Source organism: Rhopalosiphum maidis, chromosome 3 (assembly GCF_003676215.2).
Source record: "Rhopalosiphum maidis isolate BTI-1 chromosome 3, ASM367621v3, whole genome shotgun sequence".
Taxonomy (NCBI): domain Eukaryota; kingdom Metazoa; phylum Arthropoda; class Insecta; order Hemiptera; family Aphididae; genus Rhopalosiphum; species Rhopalosiphum maidis.
In genome coordinates this window covers 6,970,870-6,993,167 of record NC_040879.1, presented here as the reverse complement: position 1 = coordinate 6,993,167, position 22,298 = coordinate 6,970,870, and the positions used below count along the sequence as shown (strand labels likewise).

General features: G+C 27.1%; 1 protein-coding gene across 1 annotated transcript in view; it reads right to left on the bottom strand.

Moving 5' to 3' along the window:
* LOC113556136 overlaps positions 1–22,298 on the bottom strand; it is a 156,965-nt gene that overhangs the window by 66,201 nt on the left and 68,466 nt on the right. Inside the window, exon 3 of the mRNA XM_026960906.1 lies at positions 15,704–15,920. Coding sequence (XP_026816707.1) covers positions 15,704–15,920 — 217 coding nt within the window. The remainder of the gene's footprint in view (positions 1–15,703; positions 15,921–22,298) is intronic.

Genomic DNA, 22,298 nt, shown 5'->3' with positions numbered 1-22,298 from the left:
TTTTAAAAAAACCGTAAGCAATTTTTTTTGTGGGTGGGGGGAATGATTTACCCCGCACCATTTATACACTACTGAGTATTATCATTAATTTATTATTGAATTTTTGATTAGGTACTAAATTATCATATTGTATAGATTTAATTTAAATAAATAACAATGTCTCGATTTAACGACATTCAATAAAATAACAATTAAATCAATGTTTTTCTATGTAATCATAAAATAATTAAATATTGGTTTTCCATCCTATTAGTTAATCTTTAAAAGTAACTTAAAATAATTAAACATACAACGAATTGTTTTTTGTAGAACAAATAAAACGGAATGACTTAATGTTAATGATTAAGTATGATGAAGTGTTTAAAGTTGTGCTTTGTTATCTTATTTTGTATACTGGCTTTTGTTTGATTATTTTTTTTCATCTCGGTACAATTTTTTCTAATGTTAAGGCGCACAAAGTCATCAAAAACAATAAAGGCTGTCTACAGAGATGTATTCATCGGGTTACAAGGACTGTCTATGGAATCAACATTGAAATAGTAACATGATAAATTGAAAAGCACCAGTGTTTTGCTCACTCATTGGTACAACGTTATAATAAGGGATCAGATTTTAATGTCATTTAAAATTTTAAAATAACTTTAAAAAAACGCATTTATAACCTAAAAAATAAAGCACTTAAAATAATTTCATTTTTATTTTTGATAACACTTGTCTTATGGATTTATATTTAATTAATATACTGTAAAATAAAAAGAGTTTATCCGTGTTGAATTAATTAAATTTATATTCGTATGTAATAAACCCACGATCGTGTGACTATTTGGTCATCAAGATAATTATCAAGACAATAATATTGTGTGTTATTATAAAACCAGATTACGACATGTCTTAGCACAAACATGAAAAAGACATATTTTTTTTTACACGGAAATGTAAGGTGTTTTTTTTTTCATTTGACATATTCCTAGAAATAGGTCATAGTAATGACTTATAATACCACGAACAAATATCCTAAAACAAAATTCGTTGTTAGAATAGTATGTATTTAAGGTTTGTAACTTGGAAAGCACCATGTTAGGAAATCCAAGAAAAAAGATACAAGTGTATTGGTTATCTTTTCCCTGTAAGCAGCCTAATTATAACAAATATAAAATCGTTCGTCTTATAAAATATGTAGGTATATCGGTGTCGATTAGGCGAGTTGTCGTTTTAAAGACATCCCTTACAAAAATCAAGGGTAGACATTTGTTGCGTTGTCCTAGGCAGTGGCCGCCGTATCAAGAGGCTTTTCCCGCTGCGATTACACACATATTACCTATGTTATAGTGGTGTGTATTGTGCGTATAATATAGTGTGGTATAGGCATTATACTCTCGACGCCCACGCCAACTGCCATGTCAGGTTACTACAGGTGGATTGTATTATCATTCAGATGTCGCCTTGGGAAAAGAAAACCATCACCATCGCATACAAGCCATTATGATAACAGTAATAACAACATCTCTCGAGTGTGTACTGTGTAGGTATAAACGTGCATTTTACATTTGTATTATATTTTGTGTGCACGGAAGACAGTTGTGCGCGGCGATGGAATAAGGGGATATGTGAAAACCTGAGGGGTTGTCGGAGTAAAGTTATGGGTAAAAGAAACCGAGGTAATAAATAAAGCGGAAAAGACTCGTGTAGGTATATGTCTATGGTGAGAGAAAATATTAAATGTGCAAACTTGGTGTACGCCTGTCGGTGTCGGAGGCCGCGTAAAATACGTGTAGACAAATATACACGAGTGTAGTACCACTGTATTAAATGTATAGATTTGTTGTTATATTAGTTTAGGGTGGAACCGGAATGGGACAGGGGGGGTGGAAGAGGTAGACAAAGTATTAGACGGTTTTTGCGAACGAGTGGTGCCAGTGGCGGCGGTGCAGTGTAGTGGCGGTGATGGCGGGTTGATCCCCAACTCCCATGAGTTGCGGTAAGTATATATCATTCTTTCAAATGTACCTTACCTATCTCATAGACGTCTATTTTTTTCGTTTTTTTTTCCTCTTTGTTGTAAAAATTGTATGGTGAAAATATATATCTAAACATAGCGATGCACTAGGTTTTTTCTCGTTAGTAGTTCAGTAGAATACAAATATAATATAATCTTTTTGATTTGCTAAGAATACTCATTCTATAAACAACAGTAAGTTCTTATTGTGACCACGTAAAATTATTAAATAGATTATTTTTTTGTTTTGAACTTATATTATGATTCAACTAGGAATTCATAAATTGTATGATTAAGTTTGGTATACCTATTTATTTTTGACAATATACTTAAATTACATAATTTTAAATCAACAAAAATGTGTTATGCATTTATAATTTATAGCCCTATAATTATTGTAAGTACAGTATAGTGATGGTATTTTAGACATGTTATTGTGCCAAATTCAATAAATTAACCATTCCAATTTAATCAATTTATAAATATATATATATATGTTCAATCGTTATAATGGATTTTTTACAGTTGATCGGTAATTTTTAAACTTTACGCCTTAAATTGTTATTTATTACATAAATATATTGTGTTTTACAAAATTAAAAATTTTAGTTTGGTAAATATAAGAATTTAACAAAAAGCCTCATCGTAATAAGATTTATAAATATACATAGTTCATGAATTTCACACAGTATAGGACTTATATTAAAGCCTATTACAAGTACATAGTACATACATTTATTTACGATAATATTATTATTTATAACTGTACCTAATTGTTTATAATTTTAATATAAATTGTATGTTACACTAGGTACTGTAATTTAACTATCAACTAGAATTATAATTTAAATATATACATAAATACTAAAGTAGTTTGAGCTTCACTCAGAAGTCGTATTTCGAATGTGATGATTTTCTATTGCTATCAAATTATAATAATAATAATATAACACTGTTTTTGTTTCAAGGTGATCAAAGCGAGATGAGTGTGCCGACATAGTCCGTCTCTATTTTCTGTCTTTTTTTATTTTTTCGTCTATCAGACACTTTCTGAAGGTTGATATTAAATGTAGAATTAAATATATAGTAGTTGTAGTCACTAATACGTCTTGAATGTGTTAGTGATTACCTACTGAAAACTGAGGATGTAATAACTTATATTTTAACGAAAAAAAATGAACTATAAAGAAAAAATTGAATAAGAAGAACCTCAATACCATAGTTTTTATAAATCCTAAATTAAATAGGTTAATAAAAAATATTCATGTTCACGTTCAACCAATCTAACAATTTGCTATGAAGAGCTTAATTATTTTTTATAAGCAATTTAAAATCAAAAACAAAAAAAGTAGAAAGGGTGAATTTTCCAGAAGTTGCATTATAATATTATGCATGGCATGCAACCGTTTTAGGTTTGTTATATAGTACGTGTATGGTAAATTACTACATTAATATTTCGATTTTCAAATTAACTTTTTTTCACATTTAAAAGATGAATACGATGAATGAGATTAAAAGTGTATAATGATTATTTTGTGTTGAATTTATTTTTTTTTTTTTTTTTTTTTATTCGTATTTTAAAAAATAACTCCACTTGACGACATGAGCCATTGGGTATTAAATTATTATGTTATAATTGGATTTCATTATTAATCATTAGAGTTATAATAATTGTATAATTTAATAATTACAGGAAACAGAGAAAGTAGAATAAAAATAATAAATACAAGGAATTTCATATATTGTACAGCTTTTTCGCTTTGTACATGAATTTAATTACGCACTGTATTGAAGCCGGATGGTTGTCGAAAGCTTCAGGAAGCTCTTTGTTTTACAATGTTGTGTTTATTTTACTTCGTTAGCACATTGTGTTCCAAAGTAAGATATAGATATTTTAAAGAGGTGCCTACAAATTTTTTTCTAGGTTGGTTTAATGTTTTCATAATAATATCATTCCAACTATTTTGTGATAAATCTGAAACTTTAACCGTAACGGTTCATTTTTTTTTAAACGGTTTATGTTTTATATTCATGAATTTATTACGGCGTTGTTATTACTAATAACAATATATTCAGTATAAATGAATATGTAATAATTTTAAAATAGTGTTTTTCTTAAAAGTTTCACGCAGGCTTCGTGGGTTATAATTGAAGTTTAATATCGGTGTTTAATAGAGATAAATTTAAAATTTGTTTATTACAAGTTCTGAATCATTGTTCTTTGTTTTGCAACATTGTTTAAATTAATATTATTGTATTATTGCTTTCTAATGTATTGCAACGCACCACTATAATACACTGCGCCGAGTCTATACAATTATTGTACATAACTATAGACGAGTGTCCAGCACCAGAACTGATCTGACATTTTATACTTTATATTTTTTTAAATTAAACTATTTATTCCTTTAAGTTTTAAAGATTTAGACGTTAAAATAAGACGTCGACAGCAGACGGCCTACTTATATATATTATTCGTTTCACTATTTTTATCTTAATATTATATATATAATTATAACTTATAGGTACTTACTACTTTCGTAAATTATTTTAAGAGTACTTAAAGTTTTAAGAACGTCTTATAAACAATTTAGTTAGATACCTATGTATGGTAAACAGGGCTGTACTAAAAATATTTTTCGTGTACGATTGTTTTTTATTTTTTAAATTCTCAATCTATATTATCTGTTTTCTCGTGGTTAGTTTCAAATGCTTATAAAGTTAAAAATGTTGGAAAATTAGGTATAAGCGGTTTTTCTTTTGCATACTCGTAAAAAACAATAAACGAGCAATGCGATTCGTCTCTTGACAATACGTTAAAATTCGAAAATTCTTGATTAGGTACATAACTCAAAATCGCCAAACGGCATCCGAACGAAACCAAAACAAGCGCCAATCTGCATTCCGCGAACGATACAATAATAATAATAATAATAATAATAATTTAGCGGTACGTGTGACATCACACTCGCAGCGTGGTCGCCCGCGCGTCAGACATGTACGCGCGGCGTACAGTATATATATGTATTATACACTCTGGTTCGTTTCATTATTAATTCGATTGCGGGAGAAAAAAATTAAGTCAACGCCGTCAGTGTCTATTGTGTGTCTCGGGGTGCCGAACAAAACCAGCGTCAACGTTTAAAACAATAAAATAGTTTACGTAGTAACATTAATTACTATTAAAAGGCTTCATCGCCGCCGCCGGGCGAGTGGTGGTGATTGCCGCCGGCGGGTGTTGGCGTGACGAGTTTTGCGTGCGTGCGTGCGTGCGTGCGTGCGTGCGTGCGTGCCCCTATTTTGTACTCTCGCTGTCACCCGGTTACTGTAATAATAATATAATATAATACAACTCTGTTGGCGCGCGCGCACGGCAAAAAAAACAGAAAAAACAGAAAAAAAAAAAGAACGGTTTAAAAAAAAAGCAGAGAACCACCGTCACGACGGACAAGGCGTGTGTGTACATAGTATCTCTGCGTACGCCGACCCCGCTGACGACGCTGTGCTGGTGGGGGGGGAGAGGACATTATTATTACTATTACTATTATATATATATTAACTAGGTATATAGCTGCTAATTCTGTTTTTTGGTATTATTATTATACCAGTGTATATTATACGTACCCAGTGTGTATAGTTGTAACCCGTGTCGTGTTTTCACGCACTCATTAAATTCTTGAACAACACTTTATAATAGTAGGTAATACAGTGGCGGGTGCCGCCACGACTGGTGGTGAAGGCGATATTATTATTATTGTTATTACGATAATAACCCCGAAACGCGATTATAATAATCGTATGTATATATATTTATATAATAAAACTATAGAGCAGCGGCGGTACCTGTGTACCTAATACGTGTGTAATAGTTCTTTCACTCGTGTCGGACCCGCCACCACCGTCTATATAAATAATACGCGTAACTACTCGTGCATATTATGCGCTCGGCGCGGTTCGTCTGTTGCTTTCGCGTAGGTAATGCCTGCAGCGGAACTGGCGACTTGGCCGTCTGACCGCGACGCGGGCATTTTATTCAAACACCGTAAGGGTTGTATGATTTTATACACCTACACCCACCACTAGTTGCGGCTAATTTTTGTCGTGTAGTAATCAAGCCGAATCGTAAACACGATGTGATGTGATGTACATTTATCGCATTATTATTATTATTATTATTATTATTATTATACTCTCGTGCCAAATGCCGTGCCGCGACTAACCGAATATAGCTGCAGATGAAGTGCGCGTGGCATATCGTAAAAAAGGCGCGTCGAGTGTGTAATAATTGTACAGCCATAGCAGTCGATAATATATCATATTATTTATATATATATATATATATATCTGAAGGGATTGACGGAAGTCGTCGTCGAGGTGGTTGAGGCGAGCGAACTCGTTGGTTTGCGCCGGGCTTTTATTTTTATTTAATGCTCCGTAGAGCGTTCTGCGAGCTTTTTTCTCGTACGTAAGTTTGTCTATAGAAATAGATTTCTCGAGTGTTTTTGCGTTTACTCGTACGTATACAAAATACATCAAATACGCCACAAACACTACCGCCGTGCGATACATAATCATAGAAAATTTCATTAGAATTACTTAATTTGTTTGAAACGCTCGTCAAAGAGATAGACGTTGTATAAGATATACATTTTTCTTTAGAATTTAGATAGACGATATGAATAGAACAATATTTTTCAATCACTTCCCACACATTTTTGATTCTTGTTGCAACCATAAGACTATTTCGTTTAGATTGTCAACATTTTTTTATTTAAGTACAATAAAATTGTTAGAACATTAAAAATTACAATATAATTCCTAGAACCTAACTGCTGAGCTACCGGATAATATTTTAAACTTAAATCTATATTTGCCAGTTTATTGTGAGTGAGAATTTTTTTCTTTTTTTTTTTTTTGAAAAAGGTCTAAAGAGGTCTGTTCATATTACATTCAATAATATAATAGTGTAATATTGTTAGCAACAAGACTTTTATAGCTATACTAAAGACATGACGAACCAATAAAAATTCCAGTAACTCACGGGATCGTCCTTTATTTCAATTTCATATAACACTTATATATTATACATTTTCAATTCTTATGTTCCATACATAATCGAACTTTAATAAAAATATAATAATTTCTCTGATAAAAAAATTAAAAACTATTAGATAAACGTAATGTTGACTCAAATGTTAAGTTATCGTTTCAGTGCTTATCATATAGAAGAACTAAGTGTGCAGAGGGAGCATATTTTAGCCTCTATTTTTTTTTTTAGGGGGGGGAGGATTGACGTGTATAGGATAGTAAGTTTGTTAGTTCTAATTTTTACAATATTATAAAATTAACATTTTTATTTTAAACAGAAAAAAAATGACCTTTAACATTATAACTTTTAGTAATTGACAATAGCAAATTAGTTGGTGATTTATAAATCCTAATAATCGATAATAATTAACAGTTCTAACAACAGTGCTGATAAGTGATAAAAAAATAATCCATTAAAAATAAGTACTAGTATTACCTGCAAATGCCTGCCACCTTCGCACACTTATGGATTAAAGTAAATGTTATAAGTAATTAAATGTTGTTGGCTTGTAGTAAAACGGTTGAGAAAGTAATAACTATTATTCAGGGTCTGGGGGTGCGTCCCATTTAAAGTAATCATTGTAATAATACTTAGCTTTTTTCTGTTAATTTGAAGAAAATAACTTTAGTTTTAAATCAAACACAAATCTATAACCGTAGTTAAAACTAATTAGATAGGTAATTAATAATAATTAATTTTGTTTTAACACGTCGTATTCAATAATTTTAAATAAATACTTCTCGATTTAATAATTTAGTTGACACAGACGTTAACTACGTAAACCACTGCAGTGATAAAAAAGAAATAGTAACAAAATGCTTAACTGTTATTTAAAAAATTAAAAATCACTACTGTGTGACTAGGATGATAATTAAAAATAATTAGTTATTTATAACGAACTTTTGTTAATACTTTTCTCCATATTAACTTGAAACTTTTAGAGTTAAATGTATTATTTGTAAACTATTAATTAATAATTAAATTTAATATTTACTTTAATTAACTCAAGTCAATTTTTCTTATATTAACATGTTCTCTCGCCTCGGAGTATAGTGCTTATACTATGTATCTCATATCTGTGTTATACATAGATATTTACCCAAGTCAAAAACACAGGTTCTATAAAACTATTCATTATATTAAGCTTTCTTGATAAACCGTTAAAAAAATATAATATACGAGTATATCTATTTATTATTAATCTCATTCGATTTATGGTATACACTTTTTTTTTTTAATAAATTTATTTAAATATTTTACTATAAAGTTTCAAGATACCTAGTTTAAATTACCTATAATAGTTCTATATATTTTTTGAGGAGAAATGTAAAATATGCTTTAAACCTTGATACAATGTGTAAATAATAATGCATATTAGTCATTAGCACCTTGGTATACTCATATTATCTATATTAAGTGTTAGCATTAATAAATAATAATTTGTTTTCTATTTATATAGATTATTATAATTTATGCATATCTGTTTAAAATGTTAAATATAAATTAATTATTATAAAGTGATTTAAATGACCTTATATAAACAATTTAAAGTTAATTTATTTTAATAGGTTTTCAATTTCATGAAAAAATACTTTTATATGTACAGTATATAACCGCACGTTTATTTATTTTTTCTTGAATACTATTAGATAAGTTTACAAAGTTTGAAATATAAATATTAGATTGAATTTTCAAGTTGTAAAATTATTTTAGTTGGAATAATATGGTAAAACTATATTATATATACGGTAGATAATACATTCATAATAATGATATGTACTATATAGCATGTGATACAATAATGTGGCGTTTTCGCAAAATAAAGAAACATTTTCAATTTTTAAAACTGAGTTACAGTACAATCTATAACCAATTCAATCAAGTGATTTGAAAACGTGCTATGGCAACGTTATTATTTTTTTATTATTATTATTATTATTATCGTACACTTAATTTAGCAAGATAAAATGTATTTGTTCTAACTATATTACTATAATATAGGCTAAAATCTACCGTGATTCTAAAAATTAATCAGAATATGTTATCGTAATTAAGACACATTATATGAGCACAAAAATAAAAGTTTCGTGTTTTAAATATAAGACAAAATTCTTTGTAAAAGTCGGAGAATTAAATATATTTTTGAAATGTAATAAATTATTTGTGTGATAAAATATTATGACAATAGCGATAAAAAGAATAAATTTTTTTTAATGTTTGGTTTATTTATTATATTTAAATAAAGTTAAGTTTGAACAATGTAATTAGCAATTATGTTTGGTCGGTTTTATAAAACAATTATTTTTGGATAATTGGACTTTTAAATTTAAGTTATAATAAAGAAACTAGATTAAAGTCAACTAACTTTTTAAGTCGCGTACTTATACACGGGGGAGTAATTTCAATGAAAAACCGTGAGTGTTGAGCGCTCTATTTTTTTAGTTAAGTCGTCTTTTAGTCATAGATCAAAAATAACAAGAAATTTCTAGCCTTCTCCCTCATCCAAATAATTATGTATGATAACGGTTTTGTAGTTTAGGTACATGTAAATTTATTAATGTGAAAAAAATAACTAAGTAACAATAAATGTCATCGCTTATGATGAAGGCGGGCTGATTTTTTAAAATCAGTTTTAACTGATGGTATAACATAGTAACCCCCCTTCCACGCCCCAATGCACCTATATAGTATACAATATCGTTTCTCTAGAAGTTAACTAAAATTAGAAACGTATTGAATGACATTTAAATTAATTTCAAACCGTGTACATAAATTTCATTATACCCGCTTTAACGTTATGCAAGAGTATAGTAGTTAAGTAAATGAAATTATATTAGTATTTTTATTAGTTTGTTCCTAGATGATGTTATTCAGAAAAAAAAATGTTTGAACACATGGCATTACAAAATATTTTTTCTTTGAATTGTCTCGTAAGTTTTTGCAAAATGCACAGCTGCGGTGTTTTCTTAAGAATTCAAATTAGCCAACGGCCATTTTAATTATAAAACCTAGCTATTGCTCGCGAAAACGAATAGTCCACAGTGGCGCTGTTTGTAATCTATCTGCAATACTGCGGCTATTTTTATTATTATTCACCGGCACAGCTTTTTAAACCCATTTGTTTTTGTTGTTTTTTGTAAGTTAACCTCTTCCTGCGTATAGTACCACCCCAAGTAGTCGAACGGGAAACAGTGGCCGTAGTACATGTAAACTCTGTTCGGCGATTATCATCATACCACCGTAGCAACAAAGGCAGTAGTGGCATTACGCCACCAACTGTGATACTCCTCGGTGTGCACGCCGACAGTAATTATATTGCGTGGCCGTAGCGACCACGGGGAAAATTTAACGGCTGTGTGAACACCCCGCAGCGGCACGCGATCTCACGCTAAACAACTCTTTCTCGTAGGTACCGCCGGTGGTTATTTTAATCGAAACCATAAATACACACAATATATTCACACAGAATTATATTTTACGTGTAGCGTACGCGTTTATAACATTATTTAGTGATTATACGAAGCTCAAAAGATGATTTTAAAGTAGAACGAACAATCCAAGTGTGGGCGGAACAAAGTATACAAAGATTCATTCCTGCACATTATAATATTAACTACTCGTAAAGTCGTAGCAGCCGATTGTAAATAACTAAAATCGTTTCCATATATGCGAGTTATAATATTAGATTGGTATTGGAAAAAACGTAATGTAAGACGGACAGTCTGTGTTACAAAAACAAATTTGTGAATACTATAAGTATAGGTAGTGTCTATACTATAATAATAAAAGTAATATGAAAAATTACGTTTTCGCATTAATTAGAAAAGTAACAATTTAAATTGATTATTAATTATACATCGTTGGGAATTTACATTATATGGGAAAACAGCGAAAATGTAATAATGAAAAAATATAGCAAATACGTAAATATAGGAGAGATGGAATATAATATTTTACAACTAATTAGTGGAAAGTACAAAAAATATATAATTATAAGGTAAGTTCGTATAAGAAAAAAATACCTAAAGGGAAGAAGATATCAAATACGAAATCTAGAAAGATAAAACATTTGGATAATCATGTTTTTACACACACGAAGAAGATATCGAGAAAAGGACATTTTTCTAGTAATTTTATAAATAGGTTTATTAAGTATTGATTTTCATTAGTTTGTTAAAATATAATTGTGTACATTTTAACAGCACATTGATATTTCTATTTACCTTTAGATTAATGTTGTTTAAGAATAAAATACAACATTTCAATTTAGAACAGCAACATTATTTTTATTTATACTGCAACTAGTACACTGTGCACCATATTATATTACATATATAATTATTATCTATTCTCTAATAGATAGCTTTAATGAGCCACGTACTCATATGTAGTTAAAATGTATTATGGTAGTATGATCATGTGGCTTAAGGGTATTTACTGAAAATTGGATATAGATCGTAATTTTTAATTTTTTTTATAAATTGTGCGTACTCGGCCACTGTAGAAATTGTTCAATAGCAGTAAATATTATTATTTAATATTATGATGAAATTATTTTACAAACCGTATTTTGATTAGTTTGTTTAATTTTAGAACAATGGAAAAAAAAATAATACTATGAACGTTAAATTTAAATGAAATATTCATTTTAGTAGTACTTATACACATTATCCATAGGTGAAAATGTATAGCGATTTCAATGACTATTCATAGCCAGAGGTATAAATTTATGTGTGTATAATTGTATTTGTGTAGTACCTATTCTATGAAACAATTTAATGATAATTTAAAAATCTAGTATTCTCGATATTATACTCTAGTGTTTTATAAAGAAATTGCATATTTTGACATTTTTGACGTTCTACACATTATTTTCTTTTTGATTATATTTTTAATCTTTTTTTTAATAATATGCAGCAAGTAACATTTTTCCTACATTTTAATATTTTATGAATTATTTTATATTCTGAGCGAATATATGTGCTTTTTATTTTATGTCTGACCTAACCTTACTCGAACAGTAAAATGTTTAGCTTTTCAACTTTGAGGGCGATTTTTGGTAGAAAATCAGATCAAGTTAGTACTTTGAGGGGAAAAATAATGCACAGTATCCGGAAAAAACTAAACAAAAATGATTGAAAAACGGGACTATTTACACAATACCTGCAGATTTTGTTATTTTTGTGGTAAATTAAATACGAATAACCTATAAGTACTTAATATTTTCACTAAAAATTTTTATAAGCAATTTATAGTCAAGATGAAGAAAGTGTTTTTTTTTTTTACTATTTATGACAATTAAATCTTTGAATTTATTTTATTATTTTTCAGTTTATGATAACGCATTTTTATATGTAAAAAGCTTGAAAATTATGTACAATGTTCCTCATAAGTTTTTTTTAAAGAAATTAAAAAATACTGAGTATACTTATTCAATTTTTTTTAACCATTTAAAGTTCAACTATGTAAATTATTCTAAAATTCAAATTGTTATTTTTAGTCAATTAAAAAAAGGATATTAAATTGATATTTTAGTTAATTTATTTTATTGGCATAGTAAGTACATTTTAATCTGCTTTTTTAAAATTTTAAATGTATTTTTCAAGGTTTTGTAGTGCTTTAAATTTACAGTGTCTCACATATATTTTAAACATTATACTATTATAATCGTCCTTATAAGTTATAACATTAATAAATAGATCATCCAAATGTTTTTAAAAAGTTAGAAAATAATTAATTACTGTAGTATGATTGTTTACTTTTAAAAATCGTTAAATAAATATTAATATAAAAACAATATTGTTAACTACGAATTAAATCTTAAATCAATTTGGTTTATTTGCAAAAAAAAAAAATGTTGGACAACATCATTTAGAGTATGTTTTTTATTGTATAGCAAGTATCAACACGCGGTTTTTAATGAAGTTAACAATATATATCAACATATTTATAACCTGACCTATAATAAGTTGTGGGATTAAAGTCGGTCATTACACGAGCTGTTTCGTGGTTAGTGGGGTTTAGTTACTTTAATCAACAATTATTTATAACCTAATATTGTGTAGAAAAGTGTTAAAGTCTTATATATACGTATTGCTTGTAGTATAAAAGTATAATGATACATCTAAAACGTTTTATTTTGTCATTTACAGTATAATTATTTTTTCAGTTAAGTAACGGAAAATTTCTTGGCTGGAATATATCGAATCAAATCAGGGATTGACAAGATGGTATAATAAACGCTACTTAAATGATAAATACCAAATATTTAAATATTTGTTGGTCTTCCAACATGTAAAGATTATACATTTTTTTTTGAAATAATTTATTTAACAATATAAATTAAATATTGATGTACTATAAAAAAAATATAAATAATCTTTATTTATTGAATATGCAAAAGAACCAACATATTTCCACTAATATTAAATTAGGCAGCGATTTACATTGTATAATAAAATGGAGCATGAACGGCAAATTAATGATTTATTATCAAGATTTTCTAATGCAATTAATATTAGTCCAAACACTAATTGATTAACTTAATTATGTGCGAAAATAAATATTAATTTAAAATTTAGTTTCAATTATGATAACTTAACTTCAAAAAGAACAATTTAAGGTCTATATAGCGAGTAAAATTAATTATAATGTCAATGTTTTATCTTCATAATTCTATATTTCTATTGGTGACTAAATCGTCAACGGTTCTAACTGAATATAATTCTAGGGCGTGTTAACTTATCTTGCGTTTTCAATAATATTATCTTTAAAATATGACCGTCTTTATGAAACGTTGTTATCAGAACAATTCCATTCCCATGATAGTTTGGACAATTGCGATAGATCAGATATAGATAATAGTTAATGAGTTTTAAAAATATTCTGATATATTTTACACAGCCCTACACACCGTTAATTAAAAATTGTATGAACAATTAATATGTTAAAAATTAAGACGTATTTAAGACATATTCTATGGAAAAACGAGCACTGACAGTAAGTTGTCATCCGATATAATAGGTGTTTAGACGCTCCTTCAATATCATGTCCGTGAATAGTTAGGTTTATCCGTCCAAAAATTTAAATAGCAATGTAAATAATATAAATTAAAAATAGATAAATCATTACCTAACTAGTAACTATGTACATATTATTTTATAATATTCACTATAGATATCGCGACCCATTGCTTATAAAAGATTTAAATATTATGATTATTGTGGATCAAATACATAAATGCGTTAAGTCGGTAAGCAATAGAGAAATACACACACACACACACATTTAATGTAATGTCTTTACTCAGTTTACTCTATAAATAGAATAGGATTTACAATTAGATATTTTTACTGTAGGTGTAAGAGTATTAGATAATGATATGACGCAACATTTTGTACGTTGGTTTTTTTTTTTTATTAAAGAAAAATATATTGTTAACTCCGTGTTTTGTACTGAAATAGATAAATATAACTTTTAAATTATAACTTATTGGTCGTATACAACTAAAAAAAAAAACATCGAAACTATAAATACGAATTTATCACGAATATTTAATATAATGTACAATATTATATTTTCTATTATATGATTATTATTTTAATTTCAATAAACCTATATAATATGGGTACCTATTTAAATTTAAAAAAATGTCTTTTTAGTATAAATACCTGCAAATATTATACACTAATTAATTGAATAAAACGTAATGACTGCATAATATAAAATTAGATAAATGTAAAAAAACATAATGAATAAGAATATAAAATTACCCTATAGTAACCATTGTTAATTATTTTAATGTGATGATGTTATAGATTTTTAAATTTGATATAATAGCATAATTTTATACCTATTTATGTCTCAACAAATGATATTAGCCAAAATAATTCCTTATTAAATTTATAAAATACTTTTATGAAAACTTTTCTGAACTAAAAACTGAACTTAATACAATCAAAACCTGAGTAGTATACATTAAAAATATTAAGAGTTCAGACATCCTTATACTCAACTTCTTAAGATTGGCTTATTATTTTTGCGTTATGTATTTATATATGTTACTTAACACCTGGTCTCTGTATCTCACTTTGCTGTACATTAAGTTTCAACAATAATTCAAACAAAAACTAAATAATTTAAAACTTAATTTTAAAACCTTAGCGCTACATTTAATATTGTAAAAAGTTTTTTTTTTAAAAAAATCTTAAAAATCGTGAATCAATTTGATTTATACTTAAAACATTTTTACCATGTTATGTAGTTTGTTCAACAGTAAATAATCTACGCTTATAATCGTTTTTGAATACGGTCATTAATCATTGCTTTCAAATTTAAATAGACAACACGCCTCTAACATGTGTTATTTAATGAAACGGTATACCTAAAGTATTAACCGACTCTACACTCTCAGCATATACACACCTTATATACATAACAACATAGTTATGTATCTATTAACATTAGACTTGTCTAAAGTTCAGTATTTTAAGGTCAAAAATATTACATCCTTAATTTTATTTGTTTGCTAACTAGATGCTATAATATAGTATTATTTAAAAATGTTAATAGTTTCTTTTATTCTTATCACCGGGCGTACAAAAAACAAAGACACTTACGTGAATATGGGTTCGCCGGAAGTGGATGAAATTGAGGAAGATGATGGTACGGCTTGTTCGTAGCTTTGATCTACTGGGTTGTTTTCTTTCTGTTCTTTAAACCACATAACCATGAAAAATCCGGAAGAGTCTGCAGAGTTTCCCAGATTTTCGTTTCGTGTGTCGCAGGGCAGATAAGCTTTTCCGCCAACCGGAATTGCTACTTGGTCGATGGGCACTGTAAAATATAAAAGTTTTGAAATCATGAGACGAATACGAATATAAATCAAACCTGTATTTATAAAACAATAAAGTACGCTCTGTCACGTGCTCATTGCGCAGTGCACTACTCTGTAATTTAACAGGTATTACACGCTGTCAGGAATTTTTAACCACAGGGCAATATGGGGTAGACACTTATTCGGAATACTATTATTAAACATCATCTCCTTCTACGGGTCAAGGTTTTAAAAATTAATATAAAAGAAGTAAACGTTGAATGAAATACTTGACACCAAGCTGGGAAAAGTTTATATTTCTGTATTCTGTTACATCACGTCAAGTGTACCATTTCTTCCCATGCAGATAAATAATTATAATGTGTGGAGTTTACTGAAGCACTAAAAACACTTGAATACAGAAAAACCAAATAAAAAAAAAGTTTAGTATGTAATAATGATTATCACACGTAAGCATAAGTGTTTAGCTAAAATATTTACTAGCAACAATTAGACAACTGGAAAATATTTATAAAGACTATGATAAACAATTTAAAACATATTACTAATCTTAAGATCTCCTTTGGTTCATTTTTTTCTATTTGAGTAAATTATATACATTTTAATTTTTTTTCTTTATTTAAATATTTGTTTGGTAAGTAGTTTTTACTGCTAATTACTGAAAATTAAACATTTAAAAAAATCATTGTTTAATAGGTAAGAAACTTTTATAGAAAAATAGTTTTTCTAAAAATACTTCATATTTCTATAATAAAAAATATATTATTAATAACAAATATTATACTTAACGATTTTCGCAAAAACTAGATTTAACAAATGTGTAGAACCTTTTAACCTAACCCAACCTTCTATAATTTTCACCGAGAAGAATAGTTCTAAAATTAACTTTTTATTTTTATCGGTGTTAATAATAAATAATAAATTTTTTTTCTCATCCGTTGAAATAAAATAAATATATATAGGTAGTATGAAAATAATTATAGGTTCTGATACCCTTTCCTTGCCTATAAATGATATTAATAAAGCGTTTCTCTACCTATTTTTTTTTTACGGCTTATAATATTATATTAATAAACCTCGTTGCCTTTATTTGATAGGTATTCATCGTTTAAGTGTTAAATATTTAAATTAAATTAATTTTTTTTAATTAAAACTTAATGGCTAATTTGTACTTTTTCTTGCAATATTAATATCGTAACGTGTTTGTTTATCTATACATTCAGCACCGTTATTTTTTAAGTTATTCCTACCTGTATAAGATAATTTTGTTGTATTTCTGTACAGAAGAATACTGATACGTAGGTATATAGTATGTATTAATTGATATCGATCGAAATCCCAATTTCTTATAGACATAAAATTAAAATTAAAAACAACATTTTTCTAATTTAAAATCTGATAGTAATAACCAAACAAAACAGACCACCCATTTTATTTAGACTAATGCGCTAAATCTATGTTATACAGTCTAACTGCACTATGTAATTTGTATCAACAACAACAATCTCTAATGTTGTGACGTGATGTTTTATAATTTTTTTTTTATACGAAAAATTATTAACCGTGGATAAAATACACATCGTCGTTAAGTATAAATTATTACCAATATCATGTTTTAATCTAAATCTCACTCAATATCGTCGTCATTCTTAAGATAAATATTTGTAGTTGGTGCGATTTTGAACGATTAACTTAAAACAAATAAATATGAAAATCGGAATTTTTTTAATAATTAAAATATAAAAACTTATATTTATAATTAACTTTTATTTTGACATTTTAAGAGGTGTAAAATAAAAATTCAAAATGTTTAGTAGGTAAATATTGATGAGACTTCAATTTGAATATCAATTTATTATACTTACAGGCTACAGATAAGTATAGTATTACGTATCCATCAGTTTTTAAGAATATTCAAGACTATTAATTTTGATGATATTCAGCTAAAAAATGTAATAATTTAACTTTAAATTATACAAACTTAAATGTTTCTTAAGATGTAAAAAAAACGTTTGATCATATTAATTTTATGATTACCAGGTTATTCTAAATATCTTTATTATCTTTATCTTCAAACAATGTTATAACATTACACAATATTTAAGACTTTCTTTGCAGCAGTGTGTGAACATAATTAATATGTTATATTTTTGAACACTTTTGACATTTTCAATATAGGTATACAGGTAGGAATGAATTCATTAAAATTCAAAATATTATTCACGATCGTAGTTAATAATAGTATTAAATTGTTTTATGTAATTAATAACAAATACAATAGATATAGGTATTCTATATAACTTCATCTGTACAGTAATGATATATTGGCAAATTTGATTAACTAATTGTTCGGCTTGAAATCGATTAGAAATGTTTATCACTACGTCCCCGGGCACGGAATGACGACCGTTATATTTATAAGTTTTATGTAATTAAAAATTGAAAAAAAAAGCATGTACGTGCACATCATTGTTATAGATATAAAGACATTGTAGTATTCATCGACACTAAAATAATTAAATAATATAATTTAAATAAAAATACATGACTGTAGTCGGCCGTAATCTACTTATAAGGAGAATAACATAGGCAAATCAATGTGATAGAATTTCGGTGACGAGTGAATGTGTGACAAGTAAATTAATATAGGTATATGTATTACTGTATTAGTGACTGTAGTGAAAGTGAGTCTAATCTGCACATTTTATCACCCGTGCGAATAAATGGTTTATTTTTAATCGGTGTACCAACCGTACGCGCAGGCAAATGACAATCAATATTATATGGTCACTATTTTCAAGCCACTCAACAACGTACGTTTCCCTAGCCCCTCACATATAAATTTATGAAAATTTTTTTTTGCAAATATTTAGTACGTCATTTGTTTGTATTTGTTTGACTATATTCAGAATTTTTTTGATGTCGGTTCACCTCGGAAAATCGGTTTTCCGAGTGGGGGGGCTGAGGAAACGTTTCCCCGGCCTCCCACCACCGTATATAATTGACTTTTTGCAAATTTTCTTTCGACACAAAAGATGATATCGCATCAAAACAGTGCAGGACAGGTTAACCGGATTTTATTTTGAACACGGATTTTGACCCATTTATACGAGAATTACCTACAATGTTTTAGCTAAAGAGATTTTATAATATTTCAAATAAATTATATAATAAAAACTTATCGTTTTTGTTTAATGATAGATATTTCAGTATTAATAAAACTAAATACTAAAAATCGCTTTGATTAAAGCATAGTAAACGAACTAAAGAATTCAAGTCCATCTAACTTACTTAAATCTTACAATTTTACAGGAATAAATGTATAAATCTCAATGTTCTTAGTATTTGAAACGGTATGCAGGTATAATAGTGGTAAGGTTACTTGCTAATCTAAATTGTGTTAACTGACTATAGATATAAATAGGCTTTAAATTTTTAAAAAAAACTGTTGAATATTAAATATTATGTAAATGAACATTGAATATAGCCATATATAAAAATTTAAATTTTCTAAAAATCGCATTATTTTAAAATAAATGTAATTATATTGTACTTATTGAAATACCTGCATTTTTTTATTACTTGGTTAAAATGCATACAGGAAGACATTTTCAGATGAAATAGACTGAAGTTTTGCATTCTTTTAAATATACAAACCCGTATGTATAATTAAAATTAATATATTTTTATAAATAGCTTACATTGTAAGCCTTATAACATATTATTATATTAATGGAGTTATACGTGAGTATATATATTATATTGATTTTATATCTACATAATAATAATTAAAAATGTATCTTTTTTATTGGAAATTTTTTTTTTCATCAATAAAATGGTTACAGGTACACGAGCATCGGTTATCATGTAAGTAGAAAATCTTTAAAATGTTAAAAATAAATAGTGAATATTATAAAAGGCATTAAATTTGATATATTATATTATAAAACCGTTAAAATATCTACCTATAGTGTCTATAAATACACATTTTAGGAACAAAGTTTTAAACATTAAATGAAAATTTTAACTTGATTAGAAATTGAATAAAACAATGAAAGCTTGAATTGCAGTTACTGAATGTACCTACTTTATTGATTTCACTGTAAATATATTGATATTTATTTTATTTTTAGATTAATTTTGGTAGGAACATTCAATATTTTTAATTATATTGCAAGCCATGATAGCTGTAAATTTAATATTTCCTAACTGTATTAAATAAAGTAAAATAATATTTGATCGTAATTTATAATTTAATCAATTCAATGGAATAATTTACTTTTCATAGGCACTCTTTATGGAAAATATACATAAAATACATATGATATATTTGTGTGTGTGTGAATACATATATACGTATAATACATTTATAATATATTTATCATCAGTCTTAATTAAAATATGTTTTTTATTTTTTAGCTCTTAGTCTATTATATTATGTATTTAACAATAGTTTTAAATCTGGGAAGCTGCAAACAAAATCGCTGTTTCTGAAAATTTTGAAAAGCGGGTGGATTCACCGAGGGAATGATTTAAATCCACGCTATAGCAGGAAACGCACTCTAACAAAGTTTTATTGTATATCTTATAAAGTTCAGCACTCTAGCGTATATTATTGCAATTAATGTGTTTAGGGAATGAGAATATAAACTGTCCAGCGGTGGCTTATAAACCTGATAAGTGATGAGACGGATATAAAAAAAAAAGAATATTGTTTTTGAAACTATTATTATTAGAATATTAAGTACGTTAAATGTATAATAAATATCGATGTAATATTATTATATATTGTACATATTGAGGCATTACAGTTATTTACTTTCGGTGAAATGTTGTTGTTAAGTACCATTGACAGTGATAATAATTGTTTTTATCATAATTTTTGTTCCCTCAGTTATTAATATTTTTATTTGTACTGATCACCTGAAGTAAAGCGTTGTTTCATTGTTTGTCTAAAACCTAATAAGATCAAAAGGTAGAGTAAAAAAAAACATTTAAACAATTATTATAGAATATATACAATTATAGGTGAGCATAAATAATTTTTCAAATATGGTAAAATATTAAAATTAAGTATATTATTATATATTAATGTTTAAAAATGATTCGTTTTTTTTTTTTTATTTAACTCACATTTCTCAGCCGATGAGCCATTTATAATGTATATAATATTAATTAATAAATTAGAAAATTAAAAAAAAATCGAGAAATTATTTGTTGAATAAAATTCTCCTAAGTTTCTATTACTTATAGTTGCTTATAAGAATTCTGATTTTAAAGTTTAAGAAAATTAAATTGCAGAGACAAAATTAGAATACTGTTTTAGAATTGCATATTTGTCGTTGAGTTAATATTTTTAAAATAAATCTTTCATTACGGGAAAAAAAAAATTGCTTAAAACATTATAGAATATATTATAAATTATAACCATACTTGATACTTATTATAATCAAAATTATTATTTTTTATGCAAATTCATAAATTTCAGTGGGTTTTACTAATTATTGTAACCATCAATTAACTTTTTAGTTAAAACCAACGTAAAATTAAATGTTCAGTAGAATCGATTTATTTCTTGAGTCCGAAATATATATCGGTCATGTGCATATAGTTGAATCAGAAATAGCCTACTATAATTTGAAACACTAATATCGGATATTGGAAATTAACCACCAATTAGTTTTTTTGGGTTACATTTAAGTATTATAAAGTGTACCTATGGCGGTTAATTTTTTATACATTTATAACTGTATTTTATTTACAGGTTTTGTGTTCAAATATTAGTCGGTATTAATATATAGGCATTAGCATATTAAATTGTATTACAACATAAAATAAAAGGTTCATCGAATCATTACATTTTTTTTTTTTATTTTTTACTTTTAAAATTACATTTAATTTTGTTTGAAGGCTTGAAGTTTATATTAGTTAAAGTTATTATTATTATTATTATTATTATTATATTCATGTGAATTTCCAACATTTAACAATTTATAGTTAGTGAATGTTTACGGGCATTGGTAACTGTCAGCGTTTACCATAATTGCCCCCTCCAACCACTTTTATTTCAACTTATTTTTTTTTTCATTTGCTTGTATTTCTTTTATAAAACGATCTCAATTTTTCAAACAAAAATACATCGTATTTATAAGCGCAGTTACAATAAAATAAATAATTACATTTTAATGATCTATACTACATTACTACGTAATATTTTTAAAATATTATGTTTATGTCAATCGGTTATCACGGCTTTAAAAATAACAAGCTTTAAAAATACTAACTGTGGTGAAATCTTTTAAACAGGATTTTTTTTTAAATGAATGCCAAGTACTATATTTTATACACTGCCAGTGTTTTATTTTCAATTCAGAGTG